The 18,173-nt window shown below is 44.7% G+C and overlaps 1 protein-coding gene across 1 annotated transcript in view; it reads left to right on the top strand.

The window, feature by feature from the left end:
* LOC138480573 (uncharacterized) overlaps positions 1-18,173 on the top strand; it is an 878,042-nt gene that overhangs the window by 479,865 nt on the left and 380,004 nt on the right. The window contains exon 4 of the mRNA XM_069612298.1: positions 7,370-7,479. Within this exon, the coding sequence (XP_069468399.1) occupies positions 7,370-7,479 (110 nt within the window). The remainder of the gene's footprint in view (positions 1-7,369; positions 7,480-18,173) is intronic.

Raw genomic sequence — 18,173 nt, 5'->3', positions numbered from 1 at the left:
GGTCCATTCCTCAGCTTTCTGGCACCCGCAATCGCTTTTCCGTTGCATTTCACAACGAATTTAGCGATCGCGAGTGCCAGAAGCGGCAGCATCATTTGAAACGAAGTAAATTTCAAGTGAAAGGAAAATAAAGGGAGACAGCGGACAGCTGATTGATGCCCTTCTGGATCAGGGCTGATACAAGACTCCCCATTACATACTGTGGGCATCGAGAGCAGGTGGTCTGCCCATATATATATATATTAAGATAATTATATTTAAAAAAAAAAAAAGTAGGGTAAATATAAAGGTGCTAATAACATGGCAGCTCAGTACTTCCCTCAGGTGGGGCAGGATTGGTCTGGATACGAGGAAGATACTTTGGATATTGATGAAGTGGCTATGGCTTCCAGCCTGGAAAAAGTGCTGGGTTCCATGGTGGAGACCAGCATCAAGAAAGCTGTGTCAGAAATGCTCCTGCCTATACAGCAACGCCTAGATAACATGGAGGAGCATTTACAGGGAAAATCCCTACCAAGAAAAAAGACACAAAAAAGAAAGCACCTTTTAGATGGGGGATGTATACCGGCTCGCCTGAGTAAAGACTCTACGACCCCCCCGAGCCAGCCAGTACCAGCCACTGCTGCCCTATCAGACGCCTTCTCCAGGCTGAAAAAGGCCTTTTTGAATAGGAAGGAACTCCCTTCCGGTGACAAACCCTCTTACCACGAGGAAGAAAACGGGGACTTCGGACCCTTTAACCCAGAGAGATGTTATCTGGGCTCTGACCCAGAGGAATATGACCGTCATAGTCAATCTCCAGTTTCTTCGGATGAAGATGTGCAGACAATAGGGTCACAACCCTCAACCTCAGGGATTGCGGCAGTCCCCATCCCTAATAAGCCAGCCAAAGATTCCCTTTCCTCAAAAGGGATGTTTGCTCCAGAGGACTTAGTGCACCCCAGGTCTTCACACTGGGAACCATCTTCTAGGACGACAGACTACATTAAAGACAGGCTACGTAAGCCATTGGACAAAGAAGTCTGAGCAAGACTCAGGGCAGAATGTCCACGCACAGAGATCCCAGATAAGGTGGCCCTGACACCGGAGTTAGACTCCAAAATGATTACTTTCCTTGGAAAGAATACTAAAGATCCACGTAAAGGCATAGATCGTGCCTGGAAGTCATGCCAAGACCGAGTGCTGGACGTCACCGGTCCACTGGCAAAGAAGCAGCCATGAATTCAGAGGAACCCATTGATCCTCTGATACTATCAGGTTGGGCTCAAAGAGCCATATGTTTGCTTGGAAGCGCCAGCTGTGCCATATCAACTGAGCGCCGCAAAGGTATTCTCTATAAAATCGACGCCAAGCTAAGTGAGTTAGCAGATTCTGAATCTGGAGCGGCAGCCCAAGGTCTCCTTTTCGGAGACTCCTTCATGAAGGAGATGTCAAAATTTGTGGGCACCTTCACTGCGCTGGACAAAGCGCAATCATACATCAGAAGAGTTTTTTTCTACAAAAATGTTCACCAGGGCCGGACGAGGCAGAGGTCGCTCTTCCGGCCGATACTCTTTCGATAGAAGACCTCAACAATCCAGGGATCAACATGCCTGGCAAGATCGCACAGATACCTTCTTCCCATCGAGAGGGCGAGGAAGAGGTCGCGGTTGGAGGAGAGCCGGCCGATATCCAGCTCAACAACAAGCCACAGGTCAGTCTACCCATTGCAGCGCCAGCGCCGCAAATGCCTATAGGAGGGAGGCTAGCTCCTTTTGCGCATGCTTGGGATTCCTTGTCAGGGGGACGCATGGGTCAGAGATACAGTTCGCGGCATGCGCCTAGAATTCTTCGCACAGCCCTTTCAAACAGCTCGTCCCATTCCAATGTCCAAAGAGGACGAGGCTGCATTAGACAAAAAGATTCGCAGTTTAGCAATGAAACAAGCAATTCGCCCCTGTACAAGTCAAGGCGGTTTCTTCAGTCCAATATTTCTGGTACGCAGAAAAGAGAAAGTGCGTCCAGTGATAAACCTGAAGGCTCAACGATTTTATAGTCTACCGCCATTTCAAAATGGAGGGTATTTACATGCTCAGAGACCTTCTGAGACCCAACGACTGGCTTATGCGTTTGGATCTGAAAGATGCGTACCTCGCGGTACCCATACATCAGGACCACGCAAGCTATCTGAGATTCTCTTGGAATCTTCAAAACTGGGAATTTACGAGTCTGCCCTTCGGTCTTTCTTCAGCTCCTTGGGCTTTCTCCAAACTCATGAGACCGGTAGTAGCACATTTAAGAGAACAAGGCGTTCGACTGATCATATACCTGGACGATATGATCTTTATGGCTCAGTCTCAAGCACTGGTAGAGCAACAGACCAGGTTAGCCATAGACCTACTGCACAGTCTCGGATTCGTCATAAATTGGGAAAAATCAATCCTTTTTCCGTCCAGAAGCCTAGAGTTTCTAGGGTTTGTGGTAGACACCAAGTTAGCTCAACTTCGTCTTCCCACTGCCAAGATTAATTCTACCAAACGGGAGATCTGCAGACTTCTACAGAGAGAAGAGATTTCTCTTCGGGATTTAGCAAGGGTAATAGGACTTCTCTCCTCCTCTATCCAAGCTATCTTTCCCGGACCTCTGCATTATCGAGAGTTACAGAGACTGAAAGGACAACACCTAAGACGCAGTCTCTCTTATTCACAACGGATGACTCTGTCACCGGAAGCAACAACAGAACTCAACTGGTGGCTTACGCACATGGAGGCCCTGAACGGCCGAGCTATCTTCGGGTCTGCACCAGACATAGTGATAGTCTGATGCCAGCCGTTCCGGCTGGGGAGCGAGATGCGGTTCAGTAGCCACAGGAGGAACTTGGTCTCCTCTAGAACTCGAGATGCATATAAACTGCCTAGAGCTCTTGGCGGGTTCCTTCGCAGTACGCTCCTTCGCCAAAGACAAAGTGAGTTGTTGTATCTTATTGAAAATGGACAATGTCTCTGCAGTAAGATACATCAATCATCTGGGTGGCACCAGATCTCGACCTCTAGCGGAATTAGCCAAAGATTTTTGGCATTTCTGTCTACAACACCGGATTTCGGTCACAGCGGAGTATCTGCCAGGCCTTACGAACGTAGTGGCAGACTGGTACTCCCGGAACACGACCGATTACAGCGATTGGAGACTGGACAGAGAAGTCTTCCTCCAAATTCAACAAATATGGGGTCCCATGTCCAAGGACCTGTTTGCCTCTCGCCTGAACACTCAGCTTCCAGTGTTCTTCAGCTGGAATCCGGATCCAGCGGCGACGGATGCTTTCCTCCAACATTGGACAGAAGGGGTGCACTATGCCCTCCCCCCCTTCAACATGATTGCGAGGACCCTGGCGAAGGTCTGTCAGGAACAAACAGAATTGGTTCTTATAGCACCAGTCTGGACCTCTCAGACCTGGTATCCAGTTCTTCTGGAACTTTCTTCGGATTTTCCAATCCTTCTACCCCAATTTCCAGATCTCCTGTTGGATCCAGCGGGACATCGTCACCCTCTACTCCTCCACGGATCTCTGACCCTGGCAGCCTGGAGGATTTCAGGTCTAGGTGGAGAGTTCCAGGCATGTCCCACATGGCAGTCAGCCTAATCGAAGAAAGTTGGGCTCCTGCCACTCTCAAAAGGTACTCAACTCTTGGAATGCCTGGAGAAACTGGTTTCAAGAAAAAGGACTACATCCAGTTTCAGCACCTATAGAGGAAATTCTGAACTTCTTAGCATCCTTAGCAGAAAGAGGTCTAGCCTACAGAACAGTCAACGCGTACCGTTCTGCCATTTCAGCAGGCCACAATCCTATAGACGGAATTCCAGCAGGAGAGCACCATCTAATCTGCAGGCTACTCCAGGGCATCAGACTTGGTCCCGCCTCTGTCCCGTTACAGCAAGCTTTGGGACGTTAATAAAGTGCTCAACCTTTTTCTGTCCTGGCCAGATAATAAGGAACTATCCCGCACTGCCCTATCCGGCAAACTCACTACACTGCTCTGCCTCGTCTCCTGCAGGAGAGTTTCTGATATCAAAGCCTTAGACCTAGCAGGCAGAACCTTTGCCCCCGATGGCATTATATTCCACATACATAGAAGGACTAAGTGCAACTCAAGAGTGATCTCTTATCCTGCCTTCAAGGATCAGCCCAAGCTCTGCTTAGTCAGATGCCTGAAGACTTACGAAGAGGTTACGGCACCTCTCAGGACTGCGCCAGAAGGGCAACTTTTGATATCCTTACGCAAACCTCACAAAGCAGTTTCCGCCCCAACTCTAGCACGCTGGGTGTGGTGGACCTTGACCCAAGCAGGAATAGATACCTTGCACTTCGGAGCCCACTCCGTGAGAGGAGCCATGGCTTCCAAGGCCTTCCAAGTCGGGATCTGACTAGACGACATCATGAAAATGGCAGACTGGGCAAGTGAATCTGTGTTTAAGCAATTCTACCTGAAACCGGTAGAACAGCCGGCATCCCTTGTGGTAAGTAAGCTTTAAACTAGCATAATGGGAGCCTCCGGTCTTGACATAGAAAAAAGATTTTCCATGATGTCTTACTAGAAAGTCTTAATTCTATTAAAGACACGAAGGCGAGCATTATCCCACCCGGCGAGAAATTTTAACACATCATTCTGAATGGTTATACATATATTGCAAAATGATTGCTTGATTTTGAATACAGTATTGTTCATTAAAGTAACAACGTATTTCTCTCCCACCCCTATATGGGAACTAGGGTTGTAATATACATGAACTGATTGCGATTTTTTCTCTCCTGACAGCGTCAACAGACAAGTCTGCCTAATACTCGGCATACTTTCGCTTCTATGAGATGGCTTCAGTTTCACACTTTCTACTGGACAGTTTCGCAGCTTCGAAAGAGGAAGTGTCATCATATCCTGGACTGTTTATGGAGGGATATACTTACTCATTGGAGTATTTAGTCACATGTTGGTGACATCACGTTGGACTTTCCTCAGGCTTCCTGGGAAATGGAGTTTTATGTGTTTCAGGACTGTTAAATACATTTGACATGATTACCTGTTTGTTTTCAGTTACATATTTTCCAAGCACTAAAGAAAATATTTTTGCTGCTGAGCCTTTCTTAATTAAATAAAAGAAAGAGAAGCATAATGCTCGCCTCCGTGTCTTTAATAGAATTAAGACTTTCTAGTAAGACATTATGGAAAATCTTTATTATAGACTAAAAGAGCTCTTAACCGAAATTAGTTGGCCAGATCAATCCAGTTTTCTTAGTGCTCTGGGACGCAAATAATGTTTAAAGGGTCGTGAACCTGCAAGACATAGTACCTAAAATATGTCCCTGCCCTCATTATCCTTGGTGCTGAGAAAGCTTTTGACTGAAATGAGTGTCATTGCCTACAAAAGGTCAGGTGAAAGAATGGGTTTTGGAGAGTCCTTCCTGATGGCGGTCCTCCTTGTTCATCACAACCTTAAACCTCGAGTGGCAGTTTATGGATTTCTCTTGGTCCCTTTTTGTTTACTAAGAATGGGTTTTGGAGAGTCCTTCCTGATGGCGGTCCTCCTTGTTCATCACAACCTTAAACCTCGAGTGGCAGTTTATGGATTTCTCTTGGTCCCTTCTTGTTTACTAAGAGTCACAAGACCAGATTGTTCCCCATCTCCTTTACTTTTTGCTTTAGTGGTTGAACCCCTTTTGGCGAGAACTCGCAGAAAGGATTCTTTTGCAGGAGTTTGGCATAATAATAAAATATTGTCTGCAAAAAGTTATTTTATGTTCTGTGTTAACCTTAATTGATCCTCATTCTTCTGTCTCGGCATTGAGATTTTCATAGTCGCATGATTTTCAGGTAAATCTAGAGAAGTGTATTTCTAAACATCAGCATTCACAACATGGATTCATGAAATTAAGATTATCCTATTTAAATGGTGTTATTTCAAAATGAAATACTTAGGAGTTTTAATAACTAAACACTCTTTGGATCTTTATACAACTTATATTCCCTGGCTTTTAAATAAAATGAGGAACAGTCACTTTCTGGCCGGTACTTAATATTTTGTGGAAGGATCGATTCAATAAAAGGATTGGAGCATAGTCCGTCAAGGAATAAAATGCCATACCTTAGCTACAGAGAACTGCGGTGACCTGGTTGTAAATATAAGAGGTGTAACCGTTGCTGACTGTGGGACACTACGGGCTAACTGGCGAGAAGAGTTTTCAAAACCACGTAGTGTAAAGGTTTGGAATCTATCACATCTTCAATTCAACACCTATAAAGCCAAATCAAAATGGAGAAGATGAAACAGGGAAAATAGGGTAATCGAAGGTGGTGAGGACTGCAGAAAGGTTTAACACCAACAACTACCACGAGCTACCTTTTTGACTTCACATCAACTGGTGCCATGCATAAACATGTGGGAATAGCTCTAGGACGCTTCTAGATGACAAAGCATGAAGGGTTCTATATGATGCACAGAAATGTATAGTTTGTATCAGCACTAAGTGGGAATGCAAGTTGAAGAAGTCTCATTTCTTTTCACTGTGCTTTCCCTGCCAGATCAGTGCACAAGGTTGCTGATCTTTAAGATGTCATTCATTGAGCGGCATCCCTACTGCCATTCTCCTGGATTCATTAGCACTCGGCTGGTTACCAAGGGAATGTGCTCACCCCCAGGTTCTGTCTTTCACTGTCATTCAAATTATAGCCAGCAGGTATTTACATTAGTTATGGATAACCCATTTTGGTGCCGTTGGCACCAGGGCTCTCACTCTGCCTTTGCTGCAGATGAAACCCAGTAGGCTCCAGAAGCTGCAGCTGCCCTTTTGGATAAACACTACTGATTCTTTTTAACACAAAGGTCAACTTGCCTTAGCGGGGGCAATTAGCCTTTTCATGACATGCCTGTTGGCTTTCTGGTGTTAGGATCTCAGAGCTATGAGTTCCAGGACTTCCGATCTTTCCTGGAGGGTAGTCCAACCCTCAAACACTGCACAGAGTATTGTAGCAAACTTGGAGAGAAGCCATGTTGCCTTGTACTCTAGTCCCCTTGTTCCCCCGATATTCCATTTGAAGGATCTATCAAGTTAATTAAATTAATGAGTTCATTTAGAATTGTGTGCAATAAAATCTGTTATTACTGTAAATTTCACTACATTTCCACATCAATAAATACAGTGCAAAATATAGTAAAAGTTGCGGTACTTATGTGTAAAAGTTTATTTCACATTCCAACTTTAAACGGGACCCATGTATATCATGTGCTTGAGCCTTGCATGTTCGTTTGTGGTGCTTCTATTTTGAATAATATCCCGCAGTGTTAAATGCAATAAATTGAGACCCTTAAATGTCAAATAATTTGAACTCTCTTGTGATAGGTTGGGCTCATGTGGTTTGTGCACTTTATATTCCGGAGGTTGATTTTGCATGCACCGCCACTATGGAACCAATACTGCTGAAGTATGTACCTCGCGACCGGTTCACCAAGGTACTGATTTTAAGTTTCTGATGTTTGATTCGTTAGCTCTAAATGACAAGATGACTGGTCTTAAAAGTTCATGGCGGTTGTTTTAACAAAGAAAATTGATACAAAATGATTATTTTTCTGTGTAATGCAACATAAAATCAGGGTTTTTATTGAAAGTACACAGGCAAAAATTGCTGCCTTATTTTTCTCGTGTTGGCAAAATTACAATACAGTAAGAAAAAAAGTTTGGTAAAGACCACAAACAGAGTTTCTTTCCTTAAAGGGTAACGCCCACCTTACTGATTCTGCTGCCATCGATAGCCGTATTGAAGTTAATGATGGGCTCTTGGGAATGTTTTATTAGGTGGCTTTTGGAAAAGGTAGCATTTCTCTAGGAACCTTCCTCCAGCAGAGCTGTGTCTTCATCAGACTGGTCAGCACCATAACCCAGGTTCTATGATCCGTCTTCAATAGTTCCATTTTGCCCCACCGACGCGAGGACTGCAGCATTCTCATCAGCAAGGGATTATTCCAGGATTCTTTAAGAGCACAGTGGCTTTATCCACCCTTGGCTACCTTTTGAACACATATTTGGGTTTGGAGTGTTTTGCATCGACCATTTTTTAGTCGTCAGGGTGAGGGAGGAGAGTGGGACTCTGGCAGTTCCTCAAGCTGTCGGGGCGTTCCTTACCCTGTGACTTTAGCTAATATATCACTTATTGGAATACATGTTGACGTCCGGGAATCTGGACTTTTTATAGTATTTATATATTAGTACCTATTTGATTTTTATAATACAGCTTTTTCTCTACATCTCCAATTTTAAGACTGATACTTGTACGTTTTAAAGTATTTTTGTGGTAGTATGTTTTTTTTTGTATTCAACTAAACTACCACTTCCATTCAGTGCATTTTATTCAGTACTTTACTTATTGTTTGTGATATTGATAATACATCTACTTTGCTGACACATTGAGCCTGTTCACTCTAGAACTTTTTCCTTTATTGGTATCCTCTGTTCTACTGGCCCCACAGCCCCCGGTGTAGACTTCATCTTGGATGACACGTAGGGGTCTCAGGAGTCAGTCAGCCATGGAGGCTACTCTTGAGGAGTCGGCCATGGAGGCTACTCTTGAGGAGGTTCATTCTCCAGATTCAAAAGAACTCTCTCCCTCTGAATATTTCCTCTGCTTCTATGGGTAAGCCCCCTACTAAAGCTCTTGATTCTTTGGGCACTACTGCACTGAAACGTACTGTTCATGCTCAAATTAATTTTCAGGATAGAGCAAGGTTTTTAATGCAATGGGTATTATCCCACGTATTCTGTGGCAATAGTTGTATTTTCAATGGAATACATGATCTTTCCATTGATGCTCAGGAAGAACATTTAGCAGCTACTTTAGCTATGAATTTGGACGATGGGGGTAGCACTATCAGGGCGGGACCCTATTTTGATGAATCTAATAATGAAATGCTGAATGCTGCCCATCTGACTCCTATCTCTTCACATTCAAAGATGTCCTTGTCTGTTCCTAAGGTGGATGTCTCTGGTTCTAACTGTATAAAAGTACCTGCTGTTTCTAATATTGTTACCGTCCCACAATCGTCCCTGTTAGGTGATATTAATCATACGATTTCTCCTTCTAAGTTATCTGCTGGGGTGTTCCCTTCTGGTGGGACGGGCAATTATACCTCAACTATCCATTTGAATCTTTCTGTCTGTTCTCTTGGGAATTCTGCCAGCTCTACCATGAAAACCCCAGTCTTTAAAACACCCCTAAGGAAACCGTTGCCTAATATTTCCAAAACAAAACTTAGGCCGGGTTCGTTAGGGGAACTTATTTCGGTGAAAAATATCTCTAAATATTTTGGGAAAAGAACAGCGACTAGTACCCTTATTAAACCTCCTCATTCAGCTTTGTTAGTGGTTACTCTAGATCTGCATTTGGCAAAGGTAGTAAAAGAATTATTTGATACAGAGGAGCCCTCGCATAATGATATTGATGACATTTGTATAATTGAATGTGCAGACAAAGCAATTGCAGAGAGTGGGTTAGAGCTTAATCCGATTAACACTAATAATGTAACTCAACAAACCTGTGATGCTTCTTTTGTGGGTTCTCCTTCTGAACTCACACATTTTATTGATGAATATACTGAAAATCAAAACTGGCTTGGATAAAGGGGTCTACTCCCAGACCCGATTAAGGAACATGCTAGCGATTCTATGTTGCACCATACTCTTAGAGTCTGATGAAAGGATAAGAATGACTTAGCCTACAGTCCCTGCCTTGAATATGGTGCTGAGTTCTTTCGTCAGTCTTTATGATAATATTTGGGCAGAAGTTAGATCCCACTCTCTTCTACTCTCGGAAATCTATGCCAGGTTAGAGAGGCTGGATAGGTTTGAAGAGCTGGTGAAGATTATTAGGGAAGGTAACTCCTCTATAATTAAGCCATGCCCTAACTCTGCCGTGCCGTATCAAATAAGTACTGAAGGGGATGCTATTATGAGGGCCCCCGATCTGGTAATGGCTAGTGTCTCTGGGGAAGAACCATATAAGGTGCCTCTTCTGATCTCTTCACTTCGTCTAGGGAGGGCAGTATCGGCTCAAATCTTGCCAACTCCATCTCTGAAGAATGAGGTAGTCATCTCTGTTCACGCTATTGGAGCAAAACTACCACTTAACCTTGAAAAGGTGACTGCTACTATAGATGTAACGAAACTGGTTACTCCACCGGAAGAACCTTTAGATGGACTGTCTGTCTATTCCCCTTGTCCTTCTCTTTTTATAGATGCATGCGATCTTAATATACCAGAAGATGGTAAACGGGATAAGGGAGTAGATGATATCTTTACTCCAGGTTCGAAACTACAGTCAAATCTGGAGAATGCCCCTGCCCTTATGGATCTAACTAAACAAATTTTACTCTCTAAGGGCTTTGCCCCCTTCGGTAAATAAACTACACAACACATTAAGAAAACTAAAAATCAGAAAAACATCAAAAAGTTAAATTCATTCACTAACACATTTGTTTTAGAAATCTGGTTCTTCCAACAGTTTCTTTGCCACCAAACAGTACTATCCCTCAGAAGAGGGTTTCCACATCGGGGAAGGTAGCAATACCTCTCAATACTGTTCTTGATGCCGTTCCTGTGGCTACTGTGCAAATGTACTGCCTGCTAAAACAACTGTAGGTATTCGGACAGATTCCCTGGCAATTATCCCTGAGCCGGATGATAGCAATGCCCCCATGGTTGTCTCTACTGTTATCTTAATGATCTCTGAGTCTGCCAAAAATAATGTTCCGGTTAAACTGAATGCTCAAATAGAATGTCATTCTGACATTTCCTCCTGTGTGAAAGTCTCCTATCATCCCTGGTAAACTGTCACCCTGTTCAAATTTTACTCACTCTTACCTCTACAACTTCTGAACCTGTGACCCTGGTTAATCTTGACATGGAGAAACAACTCCTTCAGGGTTTATATAGAATGAAGTCCTCCTCTGTGGCGTTAACCCTATCCTGGGTTTAGACCAGGCTAATGTTGCTGCTACATGCTCCCCTGTTACAGCAGCTCAATCTTCTCTCCTTTTTGATGGTCATATAGATTTCCCCCATTCGGCTTTTGGGGGTCATACTATGGGATTCAGGGCAGTGGAGGACCTTTATGTCCCCAATACTTAAAACCATGCTCAAATAAAGCCCGCAAATGGGGGTCACTTTAATGGTCAGGAAAGATTTCCGTTGGGTTTCCATTCAATCCAGAAAAGGACAATATTACGGGGTGCAAGGGGCCCTGTCTCGGAAGACGATCCATTAATCCAATTTACTAAGAATATTGCAGATTCACTGCCCCAATCCCTAGGTGGAAAAGACCCACTCGAGACTTTAGAACTCATTAGTCTCTGGGCTAATGACATGCCTATATGTCTCAACCGAGGGAATATTTTGAAAATGTTACATCAACTCCCAACTTTGTCCATGATCTCTAGCTATGATCTAGAGTGGATCTACTTCACTTCTAAGGATCGTGCAGATCTCAGCAATATTGTTTTGAAATCAAGAGTGGTGCTGAACCTGATAATGGGACACAAAGAGGGCTTAAGGGAGCTTGGCCCTGAAATAAATCTGATAAACCCAAGTCAGCTGCCCAGTATGCATGGAAGATTCGAAGAGTATAGGGGAAACCTGACTATGGTCTACCACCCGGAAAGGCCTTTACAGCCTCAATGGAAGCATTTCCCAGAAACCATGGAGATGCTAGAAACTGGGCCCGGGTTACCTCTGGCTTGTGGAAATGAGCTCCGCTCTAAAAGTCTGGAGACTGTTACAAATATAATAGTCTCTAATTAATTAATTCTTTTGTCCTGGAACACAAGGGGAAATTTACATCTCCTGACAAATACTGATACAGCAGCTATGATCAACGGCTCAGACTGTTTTTATCTACAGGAAACCTGGCTGCTTTCATCCCCTTTTATCAATGGCTATGAAATGATTTCCCAAAATGCAAAACCTAGTCTGGGAGGGAGAGCGTCAGGGGGCCTACTTATTGGGTTAAGAATTTCTCTTGGTCTTAGGTATGCAGTTATTTTGGACGCGCCATTTGGATTCTAGCAGTGGAGACTGTTTCCAGAGAGGGTTTGTTTAATATTCTTATGATTAACATCTATTGGCATCAAGGCCTAGCTGCTCTTGAGCCCTTTTTTGGAAAGCTTAGCTGATCTGGTTCTAGCATGAAGATCTGCCAATACTAGGGGGAAGTGATTCTGGCAGGTGATCTGAATTCTGATTGCTCTATATCGCCTGATATCGCCTGATGTTGATTATGCGGATCTGGGGTAGGATCTGCAGGATAACCAGAGGGGACAGAAATATGCTTTGGGCAGATCGTGGGACCTCTCTTTGGAATCGGTGGGTTTGATATGCCTCAATGGTGTCTTTGACTCTACCCACCCTCCCTTCCCTACTTGGCATAGAGGCCTCTCAACTTCCACAATATACTACGTCTTTGTATATCATTCCCTGCTCCCTCTTTCCTCTGTAGTTCAGGTTCTCTATACCCCTTGGAGTGATCATTTGTCTCTGTCCATTTCCTTCTCTCTTCCAAGAAGTTGCCCTCTGGGGGACCACGAAATTTAAAACCTCTAGGACAAGGTACCGGGGTACGCTGGTCTCCAGTTAATAATCTTCTCAGTGGTCATCTCCTTTTTTCATTTAACCATACTTCTCTCCTGTGGAAACAAGTAGTCTTTAATACTCAACAGTATGGTAGCTTTCTGAATGCTCTTCATAGCAGCATTTACGATACACTTAGTAAGGGTAACTCTAAAAGAGTTCATGTCCATAGGTTTGATCAGGAGCTGGCTACTGAGAAGGCTTATGTACGTAAACTTATCAGAGAAACCCGACTCCTCGATATTGACCCAAGTCAATAAAAAAAGCTAAGATCAAATCTACACGCCGGAAATATAAAAACTATTGCATAGCAAGAAAATCCAGTCTGCTGCAAAATGATGCAGAGCTTATGCTAAGAATTTTGGTTAAAAGGGATCTCGGGGCATTCTGGGCTCTTTTTTCTGGCCAAGACTCTATTTCGGATATTGATCAACTGAATGCTATCCCAGAGGTTCAACGGGTCGATCACTATACTGAGTTCTTTGGTAAGGGGGAAGAGGGCAGGGAAGAAACTGCAACTGGGGAGGATGCATCCAACATCCTGCTGTGGTTTCTTTCTGGCAGTTATGGGGCTTAATCACATCTGTATATTGGCAGGATTTTGGCTTTGCCACAATTTGCATTCACCTTATTCTGTGGTATGTCTTCTTCGACCACCTTGGTTTCACCTTGCCCCTCTGAGTTCAACAACTTGTCGTTTACACTTGCTTTTCATTTAGTTCATAAATATTCATGAAAGATTTCACTTTGTTTCTCAATTCTTTTTAGCCAATATCACATGATTTGCATATCTTCTCTTTAGTTCAGTATTCAATATATGCCGTTGTATTTACCAAAACACTTGGCAACTTATTCACGATTCATTATTCCTTTATTCTGGTTCCAAATCCCCTTCTTATAAGCTTTTTGCTTGTTTGCAAACATGAATTGTCCTAGATTCGCCCCAGAGCACCCCAGTACACACATTCCCTGTCTGGCACTCACTGCAGATCTCTCTGCGTTGCCAGATGTCTTTGTACTGTTCCCCGTCCGTCTCTGCTCCCGGATATGCGCCGGTAGATCAGTGAGCAGCACTCGCTGTCTGAAAACCTTCGTTCAGCATCCCGCGGCAGTCAGGAGGTCCAGCTGGGAACACGTGGCACAGGTAATTGCTGGGGCTTTGGTCCGCTCATGGCCTGCTCGTTTCATGGCACATCTTTCCCCTGGCCACCTACATTGCCATATCTGCCGGTCCTGCTTCAGCCTGCTCCTCACCACACGGCGGCCTTCTCTCCAGGAATGTGCTCTCTGCTTGGCTGCATGGACCTCCTTTTAAGCACCTGTAGCCTTCCAATAGGTTGCAGTTGTGAGTAGTTTGCCTGACACTCATTAAACCAATTAACAGGACATGCCTGATCTTTCATAGGCACTTTCCTTGACTCAGTACCACAGTGGTGAAACGGACTGTGTGCATTACTCCTTGTTGCCTTGTCTAAGTCTTAGGGTCATAGTATTTGTGTGTGTGGAAGAGATGGGGACTGACAAAACCCTATGAAGCAAGGGGAAAGGTTGGATTCATTCTCGAAGGGAAAAGGGGATACCATGTCTCGCATGCAGTGATCCTCCCTCGCATATCCACCGCATATGGAAGGTAAAATGAGGGACTTCTTTGCACTCCATGCTTCTCCGGAGGCGACAGAGCAGTGTCTGTGGGACATCTTTAAACAGTATGTTGTGAGGAGCTAATACCTATGAGAGCCCCAAGAGAGGCAGACAAAATGCCTAGAGCGGACTTGGAAAAGGAGCTCAAAGATGTAATGCAAAAGATGTAAAACCAACTCACGGTTGAAACTGCTTACGATCTATACAAACATCAAAGGTAAATTGGAACTACTCCAAACTAAAAAGGCAGAGAGGGGGCTCCAGTATATGCGACAAAAATATTGGATTTTGGCCTTAACTTGCATGTAATTCAGTACAAATTAGTGAAAGTGAGCATGAAAATCACTTTTCTGAGTTGTGAAATGTATACCAAATGCCATCTATATCTAACTGAGGACATGTAAATAAAGATTCTAAATGGTTTTGGTTTTGATATTAAGGGCAGGGGAAAAGGAGGAAATAGATTTGAACCTTAGATTGCTTTGGATCCCATTTTCTTAAAGTCCCGCCCCCCTCCATCTTTTTGAATACAGAGATTAATTTGGGCCATTCGTTTTTTTTTTAAATGTATTAATTTTATTCAAACCAAACAATACAAACCAAACACGCAGTGCATATATCCACAGTTCAATTATTCACCACTTAATTTTGGTCACTGCATCCCCCCCCCCCCATCCCACCCCCTTTGTGAGCCTATTCATTCTTCACACTCTATATCTGCCGCACATGGCGGGGTCTCACTTCCCGTGGATTCGGTCAGATCTTGTATTGTTCCAAACAATTCCGCTATTAATGATTTCCATGCCATCAGGGTTCCTGCCTCCTCCTCCCCCCCGCATTACTTGCCTCATGCCATACCATCGTTTCTGCCTCTGCCCATTTCTGCAGCTCTTTCCACCACACCTCCACCCGTGGCCTGTGACATGTCTTCCAACCCATGGCAATCCTTTGATTTGCAAGCACATATGCTAGGTCTTTCAGTTTACCGACGTGCTTAAGTTTCTGTGATCTAGGGAACCCCCCCAGCAAGCAGGCCCAGGCTGTATCTATAATGATCGTGACCCCCTTTTCCGCTAGTTTCTGTGCCACTTGACCCCAGAAACGCTCAATTACTGGGCATGACCAAAACATATGTAGCATGTCAGACTTTTCTTCGTCACATTTGGGACATGCTTGTCGTCCAGTATTTTCAAACCTGGATATCTTTAGAGGTGTCATGTATGCTCTGTGCGTTATATACAATTGTATCTGTTTTAATCTCGCATTCCTTGACACCTTTTTGTGATACTCTAGGGCACGTTCCCACATCCCGTCTTCTATCGGGACTCCTGCTTCCACTTCCCAGTCTCCAATGTGTCAACTCCCTCCCGACCTTAGACATCACCATCTCATACAGTCTAGAAATCTCATGCCCCCCTTCCGATATATCATATATTGCTTCTATAGTAGCATCTGGTTCTTCTGCCAATACTGTTTCAGGCCATGTTTTCCGGATTCTCTGCACCATTCTGTGATATGTAATGTACTGGCCCGTGTGCAACCCCGTTTCCTCCCCAAGCACTTCAAAATCCGTAATGGTCCCCTCTTGCCAGATGTCCCCTAACGTTACCAACCCCACCGATTCCCAGTGGTTCCTGATTAACATCCTCAGCTGCTTATCTTCCCCTGCCACAGCAACCAGTGGTACCTGCGGAGAGCATGGGAATGGGTTCTCCATCATCCGTCATGCCTGGCGCCACATCTTCCACCCAAGCATCATCATCCTATGGCGCTCTCCCATTTCTGTCTTGGGCAGCCAGATCATCTCTCAAGTGAAATGGGCACAATCATGTCCAAACAACCTGAATTCAGGGGTCGCTTTATCCGAGAGCCATTTGGCCACATATTGCAGCTGGCTCGCCACATAATATGCCTCAAAATTAGGCGGTTTTATCCCCCCTTTTTTTATAAAAATTTTGCAGCTTCCATAGCGCCACTCTTTTCCAAGTACCATGCCACAGGAAATCCCTACACATACCGTTCAGTTTGGAAAAGAACTTGTTGGGTATCATGCATGGAATGTTACCAAAATAATGCAGGAGCCTAGATAGGACCACCATCTTCAGCATTGCACCTTGTCCCATCATTGCTAGGGGCAACTTCACCCAGAATTTCATACACTTCTCGATTTTCACAATAGCTACCTCGGTGTTGTGCCTATGTTCCTCTTCTATCGTGTGGTACACGTCTATCCCCAGGTACCGGAAAGAACTAACCGCCCATGGTATTTGTAACACCGGTAACCGTCTCACAGGGGTTTCCTTATAGCAGCCCAACAAAAAAATGCTAGATTTATGGGGATTCACTGTTATCCCAGACAGCCCCGCATATCTCTCCATCACCTCCAGGATGTACTGGAGATTTTCCTCCGGGTGCCTCAAGTACAGCAACAAATCATCCGCGTATAAGGAGATCAGGTTTCGTTCCCCTCCCACCTCGATATCCATCGTATCATATTGTTGTCTGAGGTATATTGCTAGGGGCTCAAGGGCTAATATGTAAAGCATCGGGGACCATGGGCACCTCTGTCTGGTGCCTCTGCTAAGTTGCCATATCTCGGATATCACTGATCCCGTTCTAACTCTGGCCAGCGGCTCACTATACAGCATCTTCGCCCACCTTGTGTAACCGGGTCCCATTCCATACCCCTCCAGGGCTGCCAGCAGCCATGGCGTCTTGACCGAATCGAAAGCTTTCACTGTGTCCAAGGACACGATCGCCATTTCGCCTTCATTCTTTTTACCCCATTCGACAACCCGTTGGTGTCGTCTGTGATTATGCGTTATATTTCTATTTGGGACATAGCCCGTCTGATCAGGGTGTATTAGTTTGCTAATTACTCTTCACAATCTGTTTGCCAAGGCAGCCGTCAGTATCTTGCTGTCTTGGTTCAACATCGCTAAGGTCTGTAAGAACCACAGCTATGCCCATGCTTGTTGGGTTTGGGAAACGGTATTATGATCGCCTCTGAGTGATTCTGGCAACCGTCCCACCTCAAACGCTTCATTTAACATTTCTAACATTGGGGGGGAGCACTTCCTCTCTGTATACTTGATAAAATTCACTTGGGAACCCGAACGCCGCCGGGGTCTTACTAGTAGGCAGCTGCCTCACCACTTCTTCTAGCTCCTCCAGAGTGACTGGTGCATCCAGCTCCTCTCTTTCCTCCACGCTTATAATAGGCAGTCCTATATCCTCTGTTTCCATTATCTCCTGTTACGCTCACCTGGTTCCCACGGGGGCGTCGACCGGAACTGGGCCGCTGTTGTTTCCACCAGCGTGACGTGTAACGCCGAGATGACTGACTGGACTGGCCCGCTCAGCCTAGTTTGTCTGGCTCGCAAGAATATTCTTCTGCAAAGGAGAAGAGGAATTAACCACCCGTGGAATTGAGTGTCAACCCACCTTCCCCACTCCCGTTGTCTTCCCACAGATCACTCTTGATGTCCCCTCCTTAGTCTCACTTGATGGTTTGGAAGGATGAGCTCTCCATCCTGCGTCGACCGCAGGGGCGCGTTGATGACCAGTTACTTCACTGGCTTAGAGGAATTGGTGAGTCCCAGTATTGACTCTAAAGTCCAATTGTTCATAAGAGTTCAAATGTCTGATCTTCTCTCTGTCCGATTCCTTGCAGGTTGCCGATTAATCCACTTGAAGATTTCCAAATGGCACTTGTTAAGATTAAGGTAAGTCTATTGTGGTTTTCACCTTAGGGGCCGGGGTACGGCAATGAAGCAGAGTTGACTGCGCCGACCCGAGATGAGGCGAGTACCTCCTGTGGTAAATCAGGTAAATCCTTGGGGGTAGCTTGTTTAGCCTTAGAGTCCCCTTGCTCACCTTGCTGTCTGTCTCC

The sequence above is a fragment of the Ambystoma mexicanum genome, chromosome 5p (assembly GCF_040938575.1).
Source record: "Ambystoma mexicanum isolate Mex_15411 chromosome 5p, UKY_AmexF1_1, whole genome shotgun sequence".
In the NCBI taxonomy this organism is placed as follows: Eukaryota; Metazoa; Chordata; class Amphibia; order Caudata; family Ambystomatidae; genus Ambystoma; species Ambystoma mexicanum.
This window is presented reverse-complemented; position numbering and strand designations above follow the sequence as displayed.